This window comes from Bombus flavifrons, chromosome 14 (assembly GCF_040668555.2).
Source record: "Bombus flavifrons isolate JBK064 chromosome 14, iyBomFlav1_principal, whole genome shotgun sequence".
In the NCBI taxonomy this organism is placed as follows: domain Eukaryota; kingdom Metazoa; phylum Arthropoda; class Insecta; order Hymenoptera; family Apidae; genus Bombus; species Bombus flavifrons.
In genome coordinates this window covers 610,718-625,531 of record NC_138455.1, presented here as the reverse complement: position 1 = coordinate 625,531, position 14,814 = coordinate 610,718, and the positions used below count along the sequence as shown (strand labels likewise).

The following is a 14,814-nucleotide window of genomic DNA, read 5'->3' as shown; positions in this document are numbered from 1 at the left end:
TATTAATAAACGTTAATCTGTGTTAATAAACGTTACTTCAACTGTGTAAGAAGATGGATAGTTCCAGTGAAGGTTCATTACATACCTCAAACCCCTACTTCGATAGCGACCCGGACCCGTATTACGATGACGATACGACATATACATAATTATATATTATTAATTATTATGTATTATTAATATTAATATATTAACCTCGGAGAATACCTTGAGTTACATACATTTGTACTTTTAGGTAATACTTCTTTTTTGATCTGAACACGATTAAAGATAAGATATACTTCAGACAAATACAATCTTTATAGGCGCGTATATTTTTCTTAGATGTTTTAATTTTTAGCGGTCTTAATAAAACGGAGCCTGAAGAAATTAAAAAGCGGTAACACGTATAAAATTGTACATGGACAAAATACGAAAACCGAAAGAAATTATATAGAGATTTATAAAGTGGATCTCAGAGTTCGTATCTTTAGAATCGAGATTCTATCTCAGACAAAAATCAGAGAATTTATGTCATTCTTTTGTCGTGTAGATATGATTTTGGAATTTATTTATAACCAAAGTTGAACACGCCTGTAACGAACCTCGTTTCGATCATAGCTATAATTTGCATATCATTTCATCAAGAATCAACATTTCTACACAAAAATTTAAAAAAAAAACTAAAAACTATTTCAGAACACCGAAATGCATCAGATTTGAAAGGAAAAAAGAAAAAGCGTAAGCTTCGTAATTCGCATTAAGGAACATGAAATGCACACGATTTATAACCGTGATGAAAGTTAACATTAAAGAAAAACAATTTAACGATCGTAAACTTGTAGTTAAGTTTCTTACGATGTTAATTGGAAAGCAGGGAAGCTCTGGGTAGAAATTACGCAGGCGAGGGAAATACTATCACAGCATCGGCTTAAATTGAGAAATTTCGTTTTTCTCGTGAGAAGAATAAAGTTGGTCATGCTATGTTGCTTTTACAGGAAATTACAGACACCGACACGTCTGGCAGATAATTAAAAGCACTTAATTATAAATGTTATAGCCGTAAAATTTTGCGATTAGTCGTTTTGCATATTCCGCGATATATTTGTGATAACCGGGTTTCGATAAAAAAATCTACTACATGGTACAAATTGACTACGTAGTTTTCAGAAAAAGACCCGACTGTTGCCGTATATGCCGAAATGGACACGCGGCAGACGTAGAAATATATGGTAAGGAATTAAGAAACGAAATTCGAAGTTTCAATTATAGCAGCCGATGTTCAGCTTATCTTTCGAGTGAAAAATGAGAAAAGCAAATGTAATCAATATTCTTCGTCACACGTTGAATACGTTCTACAAGATAATAAATATTCATCGTGTTAGATGAAAGGAAATTCGATTGTCGGGGGCCGATGATATCGGCGGCTAACTGTATAGTAGCAACAGCCAAACGACTTGAAATCGTAGGTATAATGTGTACGCGTGCAAGAGATTGATTTACATACAATATCCTACGTATATATCCGAGAACATGTAGATGCAATCCTCTTAACCTTGTACTTTATATTCGATGCGTTTGTATTATAGATGCTCGATTAAATGTCCAATTCCAGTTTCACTCGCTCTTCGTAATTCACACCGTTATGTTCATCATTTTGAAAAATTGAATATTCGCAATTATACCGATAACAAAATTGTTAGAACTAAAATCAGGTTCATAGTTATATAAAATGTGGATAGAACGCTTGAAGTTGCAATTAATTGTATAGTTGCGTTATTCAAAGGAAAGAGCTTGATGAATAAGTGATTAATTGTGCATAATTATGCCATTCTGATTTTAGACATCTTTATCTGCGATAAACACGTATTAATACATATAATAACAGCTATATCTATTGCGTAAAACTAGGCATTTCATCTCTGTGGTCTTCTTCGATTTTCAGAAAAGGTTTAAATCTATTACATTAACGTTATCTTTAGCGGTGGATTTATTCATAGGATGAAAAAATGTATTCTTCAAATTTTATTAAATATGATTGTATCGTGATATCATTATCCTAAATTAACAAAAATCTAAAGTGCATCAAGTATAATGTTATTAATTTAAAAGAAAATCGAATAGAAAAATAGTATAAAGTGCAAATATCTAAAAAATTTATTAATTTATCGACTCAAAAAATAATAAGCGGTAATTATAATTGCAGAATAAATTCAACGAAGAATGTAATTTAATTTGCAGGCTCGGCGATCGAAAAATTATGCGAGTGCGCCACAGAGGACAGTTTAGCTGACCGAGGGTCTGTTGTCAGAGCTGCAAGATGCCTTCTTGGTTCTGTAACCAAGGTCCTCCTTTTGGCTGACATCGTCGTGGTCAAACAACTTCTTCTTGCAAAGAAGAAAGTGGCTCGTAGTCTTGGCCGTCTCGAAAGTGTTTCAAACTTTACCGAATTTGTGAAGGCGTTTAGCCAGTTCGGGGCGGAGATGGTGGAATTAGCACACTTAACAGGTGATCGTCAAGTAAGTAATTAACTTGATCGTATCTTTATACGATGTATAAATTATATCTGATTAATATCTGTGTTAGAAAAGTTTTTCTAACCTTGTTATCGCGTTTGCTTCCATCGGATAGTGTTTCATGGAATGGATACGATAAGAATTCTTCTTCTTTGTTTTGTTATCAATAAATGCTTGAAGGCTCGTTTTAGGATGTGTAATATTCCTGAGTTAGTCACGTTAAATAGGACGCACGAATATGAGACAGGACAACATTGATCGTTACTACGTTAACCCTTATTTATTTGCCTCGTTTACCGTGAATCATGTTCTTGACAGTTTCATAATTAGTATTCCGAGAATATCTTTCGCTACTTTCCGTATCTTTCAGCCACCCCAAGGTGTCGAATTGTCAATAAATTATCTATTATATTTATATATTTATATTATATATTATATATATATTATATATATATATACACATTTGCTTATATCGATTAAATTTAAAAATTTAAATTTCCGGTACATGTTTCTTTTTAATTACAATAATAGCGAAATTCTGTAACGAATCTCGTTCTTTACGTTACATGTCATATCTATCATCCTATCATGATCATAATGTGAATCATGATTCTATATGATAAGTTTATTGATAGATGGATCTATTTACAGTGCTTGAAACAGGAAACGATGGTTATTTAACGTGAACTTAATGCAGTAATGTGATATAACTAAGCAACTAAATTGATAATTCACAACTCACAACTAACAATTAACAACTCAACAACTCGGCAACTAATGATTAATCTCAACTCTCCCTCGACTCAACCCTTTCCACTCAACTCTCTCCACTCAACTGACGACTCGCAGCTAACTCCTCGCAACTAAACTCTCAATTAACAACTGACGATTAATCGTCTTTCTCCTCAAGCATCCCTTTGTTGTTTCTTCATACCCCCACCACGTATATGTTCCGTAACCGTCCACGATCATGGTCACGTACGCCTTCTTCCGAGTAACTATTTGATTGAAGGATCGAGGATATATTGATGGGCCGCTTGGCCCATTCAAGTTTCCTGACCCTTTCGGCCTGTCGGCACTTAGGCTTTCTCGCAACATTGTACATATTTCGTCGGGTCATTTTTAGACATTCTTTCCACGATACTACAACGTGATCATAATAGGATCGTACCAATAATTGTTATTAAATAAGACATTCGTTCGTTAGATGTTACAAAGTCACGTTAATTATATGAATAACGTTCACGATGTTACGGATATACAAAGTAAATAGCAACACGTTGAACAGGAATGAATGGACGGAACGTTTCAAAATTCCAGAATGACTTGAAAGACGAGAGACGAAGGGCACAGATGGCTGCGGCTCGCCAAGTTTTGGAGAGAAGCACTATGATGTTGCTCACGTCTAGTAAAACTTGCTTAAGGCATCCGGAATGTCCATCTGCCAGAGAAAACAGAGACACCGTTTTCTGTCAGATGCGAAGAGCCATGGACTTGATACACTACGTGGTCAAGGACGGAGTATTAGATTGCAGTGAATCGCAGTCTTATTCCAATTCCCAGGTAAACAATTAGTTAATATACAATTATTTTTATCGAGAAAGGTATACATATTTAGATGGAAATACGTTCGTATAAAGATCGTACAGATTTGTAAAAATAAACACACAGCAAGGTCAAGGTTCGTTGCATGCATATATGATACAGATTCGCGCTAATACGATTTCGACAAAGATTTGTTGCACCGCGATTATATATTCATGGAATTTTGACGCCACGAAACCACGAATGTTGTTATACCTCATCACCTATAAACGTAAATATACATTTGATGTAACAACATGCGACGACGTAGATAGAAACATTTATAATGAAATACATTCGAAAGTTTGGAACGAATCCAAAGAGCTTTCGTTTGCCAAATTCTAACTCATGTTTAACACATAATATACGATCGCGTAAAATTTTGGAAACCTTGACTAACTTTGGCCATCTTACAGTATGCGATAAAACAACGAAATAATTATTATCTTCGCCAGAAATTGTAAAAACCGAAGTAGCGATGGTCATGCTTAAATTTCTCTCGTAAGTAGAAGAAATCTGTACAAAGTCGGACCAGAGGGGTCTCTTCCTAAGGTCGTCGCGTATTTAAATTTATTTCTGAAGAAGAAGAAGGAAAAGAAAAAGAAGTTTTTGTTCATTTTAAGGAAGTATTAGCTAATGCAGAAATTTGGAATAATATCTTAAATCTTAAATAGAATTCTTAAATATTACTTTTTTTTTAATGACATTTTAAAGAAATCTTTTTTACCAAAATACAAATTACTATCGGCAACTTCGTATATTTCGTAATACAGAACTGTTTCCCCAATACGTTCGTATTCAGAATATAGGATTCGATAAAATAGGAGAAAGTTACAAACATTCCGAAATTCACGTATGACCCGATATATCGGCACCATCGACGGATCGGCGGACATGCTCTTGCATGAACGGTCGAGGCATTTTCGAAATTTAAGGAACATCTTCAGCACGGAATTAATGCGGTGAATTGACAGTGATGCGAATTGATATCGTACCACACATAAGAACCGTGCATAGCAAACGACGCCGAAGTGGATATCGTAAACGACGTTGCGGTACGTTCTTCGACACGTGCCAAATTGCAGGTAGCGCATTAATTTCAATTTCTCGCCAGTTACATATGAAAGACGGGCCAAATCTTCTCATCCCTATTGGGACAATAAAACAATAGGGAATTGTTTCGTCGAGGGTTAAATCCCTTTTTTATTTTAATCACCTTATTTTCTGCTATTAAGCTAATAGTAAATACGACAACCCTTAACCGCAGAAAATACGATGAACATTATTTTATACAGGAGAAACAAACGATAAGAGAAACCTTTTTTATGTATAAAAATAATAAAGTCACACGAATGACTCCAAACAGATATCTCGCACAATAACGATAGAGCTACATTAGCATAGTTTACCAAAACCTGCTGATTCCGAAAAAGGTGTTAAAGCACCGACCAACTCTCATGCAAGTTTTACCACGATGTATAAGAGGGTTTACCTAAAACTTTTATCATTCTTCATCGAAAATGCGATAAAATTCCAATTTTACCGCGTAAACGGTATACTTGTGTTAACGTATTTCGAGCGTCTTCCCGCTGGAAGAAAGTGCATGATATTCGTAAAAGAGCTAAGTAGAGGATGGATGAAAGCTTAAAGTATCAGCGAAAAATGTATAACGTCCAGATTGGCCGATTTTAAAGCTTAAGCTTTATTAAGCTTTATTAGGCTTTAAAAAGAAATGCGGATAGAGGTGCTCGGTCACGTTCAAGGATCTAGTGCGAGTAATTGCTATCTAGAAGAATGCATAGTTAATCGACGCCATCGGGATATTGCATAGTCGAATGCTCTCTATCCTTGCTTAAGTGCAATCGGTTCAACTGCACGTATCTATGCTGACCTTAGGACAAGAGTATATTTAGGTATGGCGTACCATTAAAGCTTCGCATGATATCTTGCTACTACATAGTAACAGCAAGTACATATATACAGGTCATACTCCTGTGTAAATATAGCAACTGTTCGTTACATGCGCAATTAAACTCGAAGCATGTTTTTTCTTTTTTTAGGCGATTTCTAAAAGCAACATTCGCGAATGTATGAATAAAAAACAAACATAAATACCGTAATAATAAAGTTAATCGAACGCCGCGTTATTTGTGTCGTATTAATATACATTTACATACTTGCGTAGCAATTGTTTATTAAAAGAAGTGTTGAATATTAAGAATATTAAAACAAACTGAAAATTTTCGAACGATAGAGTACGTCAGAGATTGAATTATCGTTAACGTAAATCCAGAGGCGGAAAATAGTACGTAATATTACTGGAAGAACAGAGAGAATCTTTTATTGAATCGATGACTGATTCCAGAGTCCACAGCAGGAGGATTGGGACAGTAGCACGGCATTCTCCGCGTTGAAACACTTCGAAAGACTCGTTGAAACCACAAGAATGACTCTCCTAGGACCAGGTTGTCGAGAGACCCTCACCGCCGCGTTAGATACCGTTATTGAGAGAACGCAGGATTTCACTGATAGCGCATATACGAGCCACGAGCACAGAGAAAACATCCTTCTGCTTTGCGATCGAGCGCAACTCGAACTCAACACGCTCCTGCGAATCGGCAACAGTATGGTAAGGGTCAATTTTTTTTTGACAGATCTCTTGTTAAAAGTTTAATACCAATTGTAAGTCTCTTTGATCTACCTCCGCCTAAAAGTATAAGGAAAAAATGATGTCATGATCGTGGATTTGCTAGAGAGAAAAAGGTTTGGTACAGAAAGTTCATATAATACCGGATTAATTCATTCCCGTGGAAGAATAATCTGAAAAATGGCTGACATTCTTCTATAAATCTGAATGAAAGACCGTGTTAAACTGAATCACAATTACGGGAGTCTACCGCCGGTGAATAGATACGAGGGAGCATGCGAGCGATTCCCTCTTTAAAAAGAAAGAGAAGGTACACTTCTTTTTGTCGCTGACTGTGAGAAATATCGTGACGCATATTCTCGTAAAATTAGTAATTGCTTTGAACACGTACCGTCCATTTTTAGGCTACGTTAAATGAAATATTTTATGCTCGCTTACATTCTATCGATCATATGAATGAAAGAAAGATACATCAAGAAAGGAATACTCTACCGCTGAAGGTATTAAGACACTGCGGTGGTGGATTTGTAGTAATGATGTTTGAATTTGATTAAAATCACGAATACCTCCAAAGAGACAATTTCTTTTGCTAAAATCATAATTGCACGTATACCAAAGGAGTAGAAAAATAGTAAAACTATTATTACTATTATTATCTGGTACTAGAATTACGAAGGTGGCGGTGGTTCTCCAAGTTCTGAGATGGAGCAAGCTGTCTTAGGAGTATTACGTACCACCAGGGATCTTCGCCAGCAGCTATGCACGACCACGATGGAACAAGCGGCCGATCTTGGACAGGTAACTAAAGCGGGTCAGGAACTTGTTTCAACGATCAGGAACGTCGCTTTGGCCAATGACAGATATCTTCTTCAAGAAAGCAACGAAAAATTTCGCGAGTACATTGAACACATTCTCGAAGTAAGTATTCGATTCTGACGTCAAGATCGAATATTTCATTGAAAAAGTCTCATACTTTAGATTTCGAATCTTTTCGCTTTTCTGCAGTTTTCTTTAGAAAATTTACTCTCTTCCGATCTTGAGATCAAATACTAAACAAAAAATGAAAGGTGTTTGAAAATCAGCTATCGGTAAAGCTCGTTTAATCTTCATCGTCGGCAGTGTCTTTTTCTGAAATGCCATCGAAATCTAAACGATATCATTAGCGATCGATAATTCACGTTTTCGAACATATCGATTAATAGGTGTGCAAAATGCTGAGACACGTTGCGCTCTCGGAATCGTTGCAAGTTTCAGCCAAGTTTACCGAAATTAACCTGAGAATATACGGTCCCCAAGTGGTGACAGCGGCATATACTTTAGCGAGACATCCTACCAGTAAAATCGCTAAGGAAAACCTAGAAGGTAACTCGTAACATATTAATCGCTAGTATTCCGCTCAGGAATTTCCACTCCACTCTTTGTTTTTCCGTAACGATACGTATATTCAGAAACCCTTCCTTGAATCCAAAGTCATTGTCGTTTCTGTAGAATCTCTAGGACATAGAGAAAAATACTGGATTTCATTCCGATACGTGTTTCAGTGTTTGCCGACATGTGGCAATGGCTTATGACTGACGTGACCACCGTGGCGAAAGACGTACTCGAATTGAATCAAAACCGACCTGAAAAACAAGTTTACATGTCCTTACCACGACCTGGAGTAAGTTAATTTGTTCATATTATGGTTTAGAATCGTTGACTCGATATAGTTTATTATTATTATTATTTAATATATCTGAATATCTATAATTTCGAATTTGCATCCGACAAGATTAATATCTTTGTTTATTTCAGAAACACGGTACAACGAGCAAACCACTGAAACCGGTAAAATTGGACAGCGAAGAGCAGGCTAAGATCGCAAAGGCAGGTCTGGAGATGAAGCTGATCACTTCGGAGATGGATGCGGAAACAGAGAAATGGCAGGAAAGTGGAAGTGCCCTGGAAGAGAACAACGACATCGTGAAACGCGCGAAGAACATGTCCTCGATGGCGTTCTCGATGTACCAATTCACCAGAGGTGAAGGGGCGTTGAAAACTACACAAGATCTATTCACCCAAGCTGAGTATTTCGCCGAGGAGGCGAACAGATTGTACAAGGTTGTGAGACAATTCAGCTATCAGGTATGTATCAGTTACTAAGGCCGCGTAAACTCAGAGCAAAACTGATACACATTTTTTAATTGGTCTGATGTTCAGATGTCATGTATATACGTGTATGAGTACAGGAAACACCTATACGTACACGTATACACGTACATCATCACTCTTACTTTATAATCATACTCTTTTATCATTGTTTATTATTATTATTATTACTAATGTTATTATTATTGTTATTATTATTACTATTGTTGTTATTATTATTTGTTATCATTACTGTTTACTATTATCATTATTGTTATTATTCTCATGATCATCATCATTATTATTATTACGGATTCTATACTGGACTTGATTCCGAGTTTTTTGATCCTTGCTATATTGGGAATATTTTTACTTCGATTTCGCTAATTGAGTTTCATTTTTATGTAATTGCTACGCTAGAGCTACGTCGAATCCAGACGAATTCCTCTTCTTGTTTCACGGTGTATCATACGTTTGTATAAGTACTCTTTTTGTATCTGATCGATATTTTCAAGAATAAATAATATTTTAATCAATGGGAAAAATATAACGTGCGGAATAATGTTAGAAATGGATTGGGGGTAGCTCGACCGTGAGTTATTAGCATTAGACATGTTCGAATTAACACGTTTGCTGCCCTTTCGACCCTCCTAGCTAGGCCGAATATATATAGTTACCCAAAACCATTTTAATCTTTCTATATTTTCTTGAAACAAAAGTCAACAAAAACGCTAACCTTGTAATATATATTCTTGTATTATGAAACCCTTTTTTAACCCTCGCTCTTTGAATGCCTCCATCCAGGTAACTCTTTCTCTCTTTACTTTAGACCCTTGTTGGGCTAATAGAGATCACGTTCGCCTTTTACAAATCGTTCTCATTGCCGTGCATTATACCGCTCATTTTTCTGCGAACTCATTGTTCATCAGTTGCTGTTAAGTGTTTCCGTGTTTCTCTTTACATCACTACACACTATCTTTTTATTGTTCTATTACTTTACTATACGCAACAGTACTGTGCTATGCAAGATCGTGCGATGATACCTGGTATGATTTATCCCAAACAATCGTTTTTCTCGAATGACGTAGTATACTTGTACCTCATACATTGCTTTTGTTCGTTCTCCGACAAAGAAAGCACGTTACGAGGAACGACGTTGCATTTTTCATAGTGACTTACATGGCGGTAAAGTAATTTTCGCTAGGCAATCAAACGATTACGTTGTTCCCAATTTGGTAATCGGAAATAATTTCTATAGCTCGCGTGTTTATACCGTTACGGATTAATATTGAAAGTAGCTATACGATCATTGTCGCATCGGTAGATAAGTATTCTTCTTAATGTCAAGTTTCATACAATCGAGATTTGAAATGAGCAAGTATATTCGAGTCTCGTTGTTTGAAAGTGTACGTAACTACGATTACATTTATAATATTTTTCGTGTTTTGTTTTTACGTTCGTTAAGAAAGCTCCAGCTGAGAAAGTAAGAATTCTTTAGATTAATCAGTTCAATAGCCAGAACTTTTTCAGACGCTGGTAATTAACGAAGTATGTATAAGTTTTGCAGCAGGAACGTGACTCTCATTTCGAAATGTAGACTTACCGTTGAATCTCTCACGTCTCATGCCACCAAATCAACTATGATCGTTATTTTGTGGGTAAAACCAATTTTGTATACGTACATTTACGACTTTTTTGTGTACGATTAGTAAGGTGTGTTTTAGATGCTACGGGAATGCTTCCGTCTGTGGACGACGTCTATGTGCATTGTGGTCCCCCTCCTTCCACTATCTGGGGCATGACTATTATGTCTCAGTTTTTGCCAGCTTCCGATTCGACCTTTTTTTGCACTTTATTCTTAAATGGCAGCTAAAATGAAATTTTATTCTATTTTCGTGGGATCCCCCGATAGAGCGAGGTTACTTTGTTACTTTGTTTGCTACAAAAAATTAAGATTAAAATACATGTGAAGATAAGTCTTACGACTATGACACATACTCGTATAAAAAAGTATTTTAATCGCATGTAACTTGCTTCTAATTGAAAGACGCATCACTTAATACTATTACGCGTTTTACTCGCATAAAAACACGTAAAGTTACTCATTCTTCGTCACTTTCGAGACTCTATCATCGAAAGGAGTACGTGAAATAATTTTCTATGAAAAAATTCTCAAATTTAAAAAGAAATACGTTTGATTAATTATTTATTTCAAGTTCATTTTAGCTGCGATCGTTTGAGAAAAGCGTATAGCTTGATCTTAATTATGATTCAAAATGAATTGTCATTCGAGAAGCTTGCAAAAACAACAAGGTCTGTACTAATTCACTGCCATTCACACAGTCACTCTCTAATGTTCTCGAACAACTGACACGTTCTTTTTTCAAACTTGTTGCATTGTGTTCTATTAGGACGAATAGAAAATCTCTTTTGTTAACTTTACTAGATGCAATCTTTTTACAAATATCTGAGATATACGTATTTTAAAGTATTTATTATACTAGTCAATCGATAAAAAATAGAATCAGGCATTGCTTTAAAGATTTATTCTACTTACGCTACAAATGTAAAACGATGATATCGCAGGGCAAATGTAATTGTTTTTCAACGATTCTCCAACAGAAATTGGATCGTATCGTATCGTATCGTATCGCGTCGTTTCTTTAGTAATGAAATAGCGAAAACACATAAAAATAATAATTTAATCGAACCGTCTTTCATACGATCCTATATAATCAATTTGTATTTTGCGCAAAAATTTTTAGGTACTAAAAAATGACTAATCTATATTTTGTAGAAATTTTCAACACAAAAAACCACAATTGATTAACGATTACGCGCTCTCGATAACATAGGAAGATTTTGCACAGAAATAACAAATATGTATAACATTTCTCTTATCTTCAAAACACGACCCATGCTTCGAGTTAGATCAACATCGAATTATAGATATACATAACATGCTAATATGGCAAATATAAAAGTCGAAAAAGGATGTTACATCTGCTAAATTTGTAATTTGATGAAAATTCACATAGCATCGGTATAACTGAATTTTCTAGATTTGAAATATCTGATCAAGTCGTTGGAAACGAATCACGATCACGTTTGCCTTGCGATACGAACGAAGGCGTAAGATTGTATACGATGTTGTGCATGGGTGCAGGTACCGGGCGGACCGCACAAGAAAGAACTCTTGGAAAATCTTGATCGTGTGCCAACGTATGTGCAGCAGCTTCAATTCACCGTGAAGAATCCCACCGTTGGAAAAGCCGCCACTTTTACCAAAGTCGATAACGTGATACAAGAGACAAAAAATTTAATGAACGTGATTTCGAAAGTGGTGACCACGTGTTTCGTCTGCGCCACAAAGGTAAGATATGCTCGCGTGTTATTTCATCTTATACTATGCACAAGGAAAATTCTAGCGTCAACCACACCAATTGACCCTTTTAGTCACGTTACATTTTTATCTTTTGTTTAGTATTTCCCTCACTTTTCATCTTTTCTTTTTCTTTTTTCTCCGTTTTTTTTTTTGGCTCGAGAACGAGATACGTATATGTGTGTTCAGTCTCTACCGTTCCCTCGCACTTGTAGGAGGTATTTTGTTTGATTAAAATTGTAGAAATAGCTCGTTGAACGAAGGAACAAAAGACTGGACAGTATTTTTTATTGTAGCTAGCTTTGCGTTAGCGAAAGTGATATGTTTTCATTTTTACATAATTGTTTAGCTATTATGTCATGTAATACTGTAAAGTTACGAGAAGATATTTCTGTGTAATACTTGCCTTTTTAACTATATTCGCTTAACGCGGAGCATTTCTCACGAGGATTCAAACAAGAAGAAACAACAAAAACAATTTATTTACACCTCGTTTGTTCCTATCAGAAAATTTTCCAGTTTATATTCCTTGTGTATTTCCGATATAATTATTACTTGTCAGATTTTAAATTTATTTGCTTGGGAGGCAAAACAAAACTAAAGTAAATATTCGCACAAACGAACTACACAGTATTATAATATACATATATATAGTAAGCGACGCAGTAAAGTGTGTTCTATGTATCCTTCCATGCATTCGTCGAATAGCACAATGTCACGATGCCGCAGTACATGGAGCTCAGTCCGACGATACCTGGCCTAGCTGAAGAGGATTGCTTGTATCCAGTTAGTCCGCAATTGTTACCATCCACCAGTCCCTACGTACAACCTTATCCGTTAACTTCGGCCCAGTTACACAACATTCTAAGAGGTGCGAATCTGGGCTTTCCACTCTTCAACTACAACACCCTGCCAAATACCACTTCTACCAGTACTGCTACACGCAATTCCGCATCCTTCGTTCATCCATCGGTCCTTCCATACTCGACACCCATCACGACTTCCACTTGCGGGCCGCAGGCTCCGTATTGCCTACAGAATCTACAGCTGCTGCAGCTGCAGCTACAACAGGCACAGCTGCAGCACCTAAGACATGCCGCCACCTTGCCGAGATAACACAGACTTTCGTTCGCACCCCGAAGGTCGCACGTGTTCTTCACGCACAGCTACAGAAGCGCTGTTCTTTCTGTTGTACACAGGTTCGATTTTGGTTTCCACCCACTGAGTTTTCCGTTTTCCGTTTTCTGTTTTCATTCTTTTTCCTTTCGCTTCCTCGCTTATTGTCAGTCTGCTTCTCGCCTCGCTGCTATCTATTCGAGCGAACGCCAATGATCGAATTACGATCGACCGAAAAACTTTTCCATTTCGAGCTTCGAATAGTATGTACACTCTGCTCGGGAAATAGGTTAATCGAATTTCACGGTTTCCATGAAATTAAAATAACAGTAATTTCCGATTAGTTTAACACCTCGAATTTAGTCCTCGAAGTACGGCTATAGATCAAAATTGTTCTATGAAACAGTAAAATATCTAACGCGATGTGACATTGCAATACCGTTAACCTAACGATCCAATTGTTCCATCTTCTATCTAGTACGATCGATCGGTTTCGCATCATTCGTGTTCGACAAACGCGTTCCCCTTCCCCCTTCCCGGTGCCGCTTTTTCTTATGCGATGCATTTTGCGCGTAGGCTTTGTTTTATTGCTCTAATAAGTTGACTCGATTTCTTGTTTTTCTTATTGTACTTTGCAGACGTTTTTTTCATGGTCCAATTTTTGAACAGCTTCGCTTCGATCGACAAGTTACACAGTGACACCGTCGAATATCGATTCGACATAGTCCACGGCACGAAGAGGAACTTTTAATCAATCTAGTTTCCTGTTTTCAGCCATCTTTACAGAAATGGATGAAATACCATATTTCACCGTGTAACGGAATTCATTATTTCTTCTTTCTCTATCGATATCATATCTGACACGCCGTAAACTGCAAAATATAACGCTTGTTTTTTACATACCAAATTAATTGACACAATTTTCATTAGAGTAACTATTTATCATAACGGCTTCCGACTTTTCCAAATCATCAACTTTTTATAAACAAGTAACTATTCATTCTTCATGATCGCAGTGCATCATTAACAATTACGACCGCTAACGAACCCATTTGCAACTAAAACACTTCGAACGATCATTAAATGGAATATCGATACGCTGGACGAAAGTATTTTGAATTTACATATGATTAAAACGAACGAATAAAAACCGGCCAGCTGTTATCGTCTTACGAACCTTTTTGTTGCGAGTCGATATCTTGATTATTCTTTTACATTTAAGTCAAAAGGCTTAAGTCAATATTTTAAACATCTATGCGCTCGATTGTCGTAGATATGACATTCTATTAACAATGAGGAACAAGAATCTTACCGAACAACGTATTTCTAATTCTTCTTACACGTATAGATACGTAGTTTATATCGACTTGAAGATCAAAGACGAGAGGTGGCGCAATAAATACACTTTGTATGTCTACGAATGTCTGTGAATGTCTGCAATAAATAGACGCGCGAGGATAATT

At 36.3% G+C, this 14,814-nt stretch overlaps 1 protein-coding gene across 5 annotated transcripts in view; it reads left to right on the top strand.

The window, feature by feature from the left end:
• Positions 1-14,814, top strand: part of alpha-Catr (alpha-catenin related) — a 74,350-nt gene that overhangs the window by 51,862 nt on the left and 7,674 nt on the right. For 4 of the 5 annotated variants that reach the window (XM_069126610.1, XM_069126612.1, XM_069126613.1 and 1 more), the window contains 9 exons: positions 2,221-2,498; positions 3,816-4,058; positions 6,445-6,708; positions 7,393-7,644; positions 7,929-8,088; positions 8,268-8,386; positions 8,521-8,850; positions 12,020-12,226; positions 12,944-13,434. In XM_069126610.1, coding sequence (XP_068982711.1) covers positions 2,221-2,498; positions 3,816-4,058; positions 6,445-6,708; positions 7,393-7,644; positions 7,929-8,088; positions 8,268-8,386; positions 8,521-8,850; positions 12,020-12,226; positions 12,944-13,351 — 2,261 coding nt within the window. In that variant the 3' untranslated portion in view covers positions 13,352-13,434. The remainder of the gene's footprint in view (positions 1-2,220; positions 2,499-3,815; positions 4,059-6,444; positions 6,709-7,392; positions 7,645-7,928; positions 8,089-8,267; positions 8,387-8,520; positions 8,851-12,019; positions 12,227-12,943; positions 13,435-14,814) is intronic. The other variant, XM_069126614.1, reaches the window with a different exon arrangement.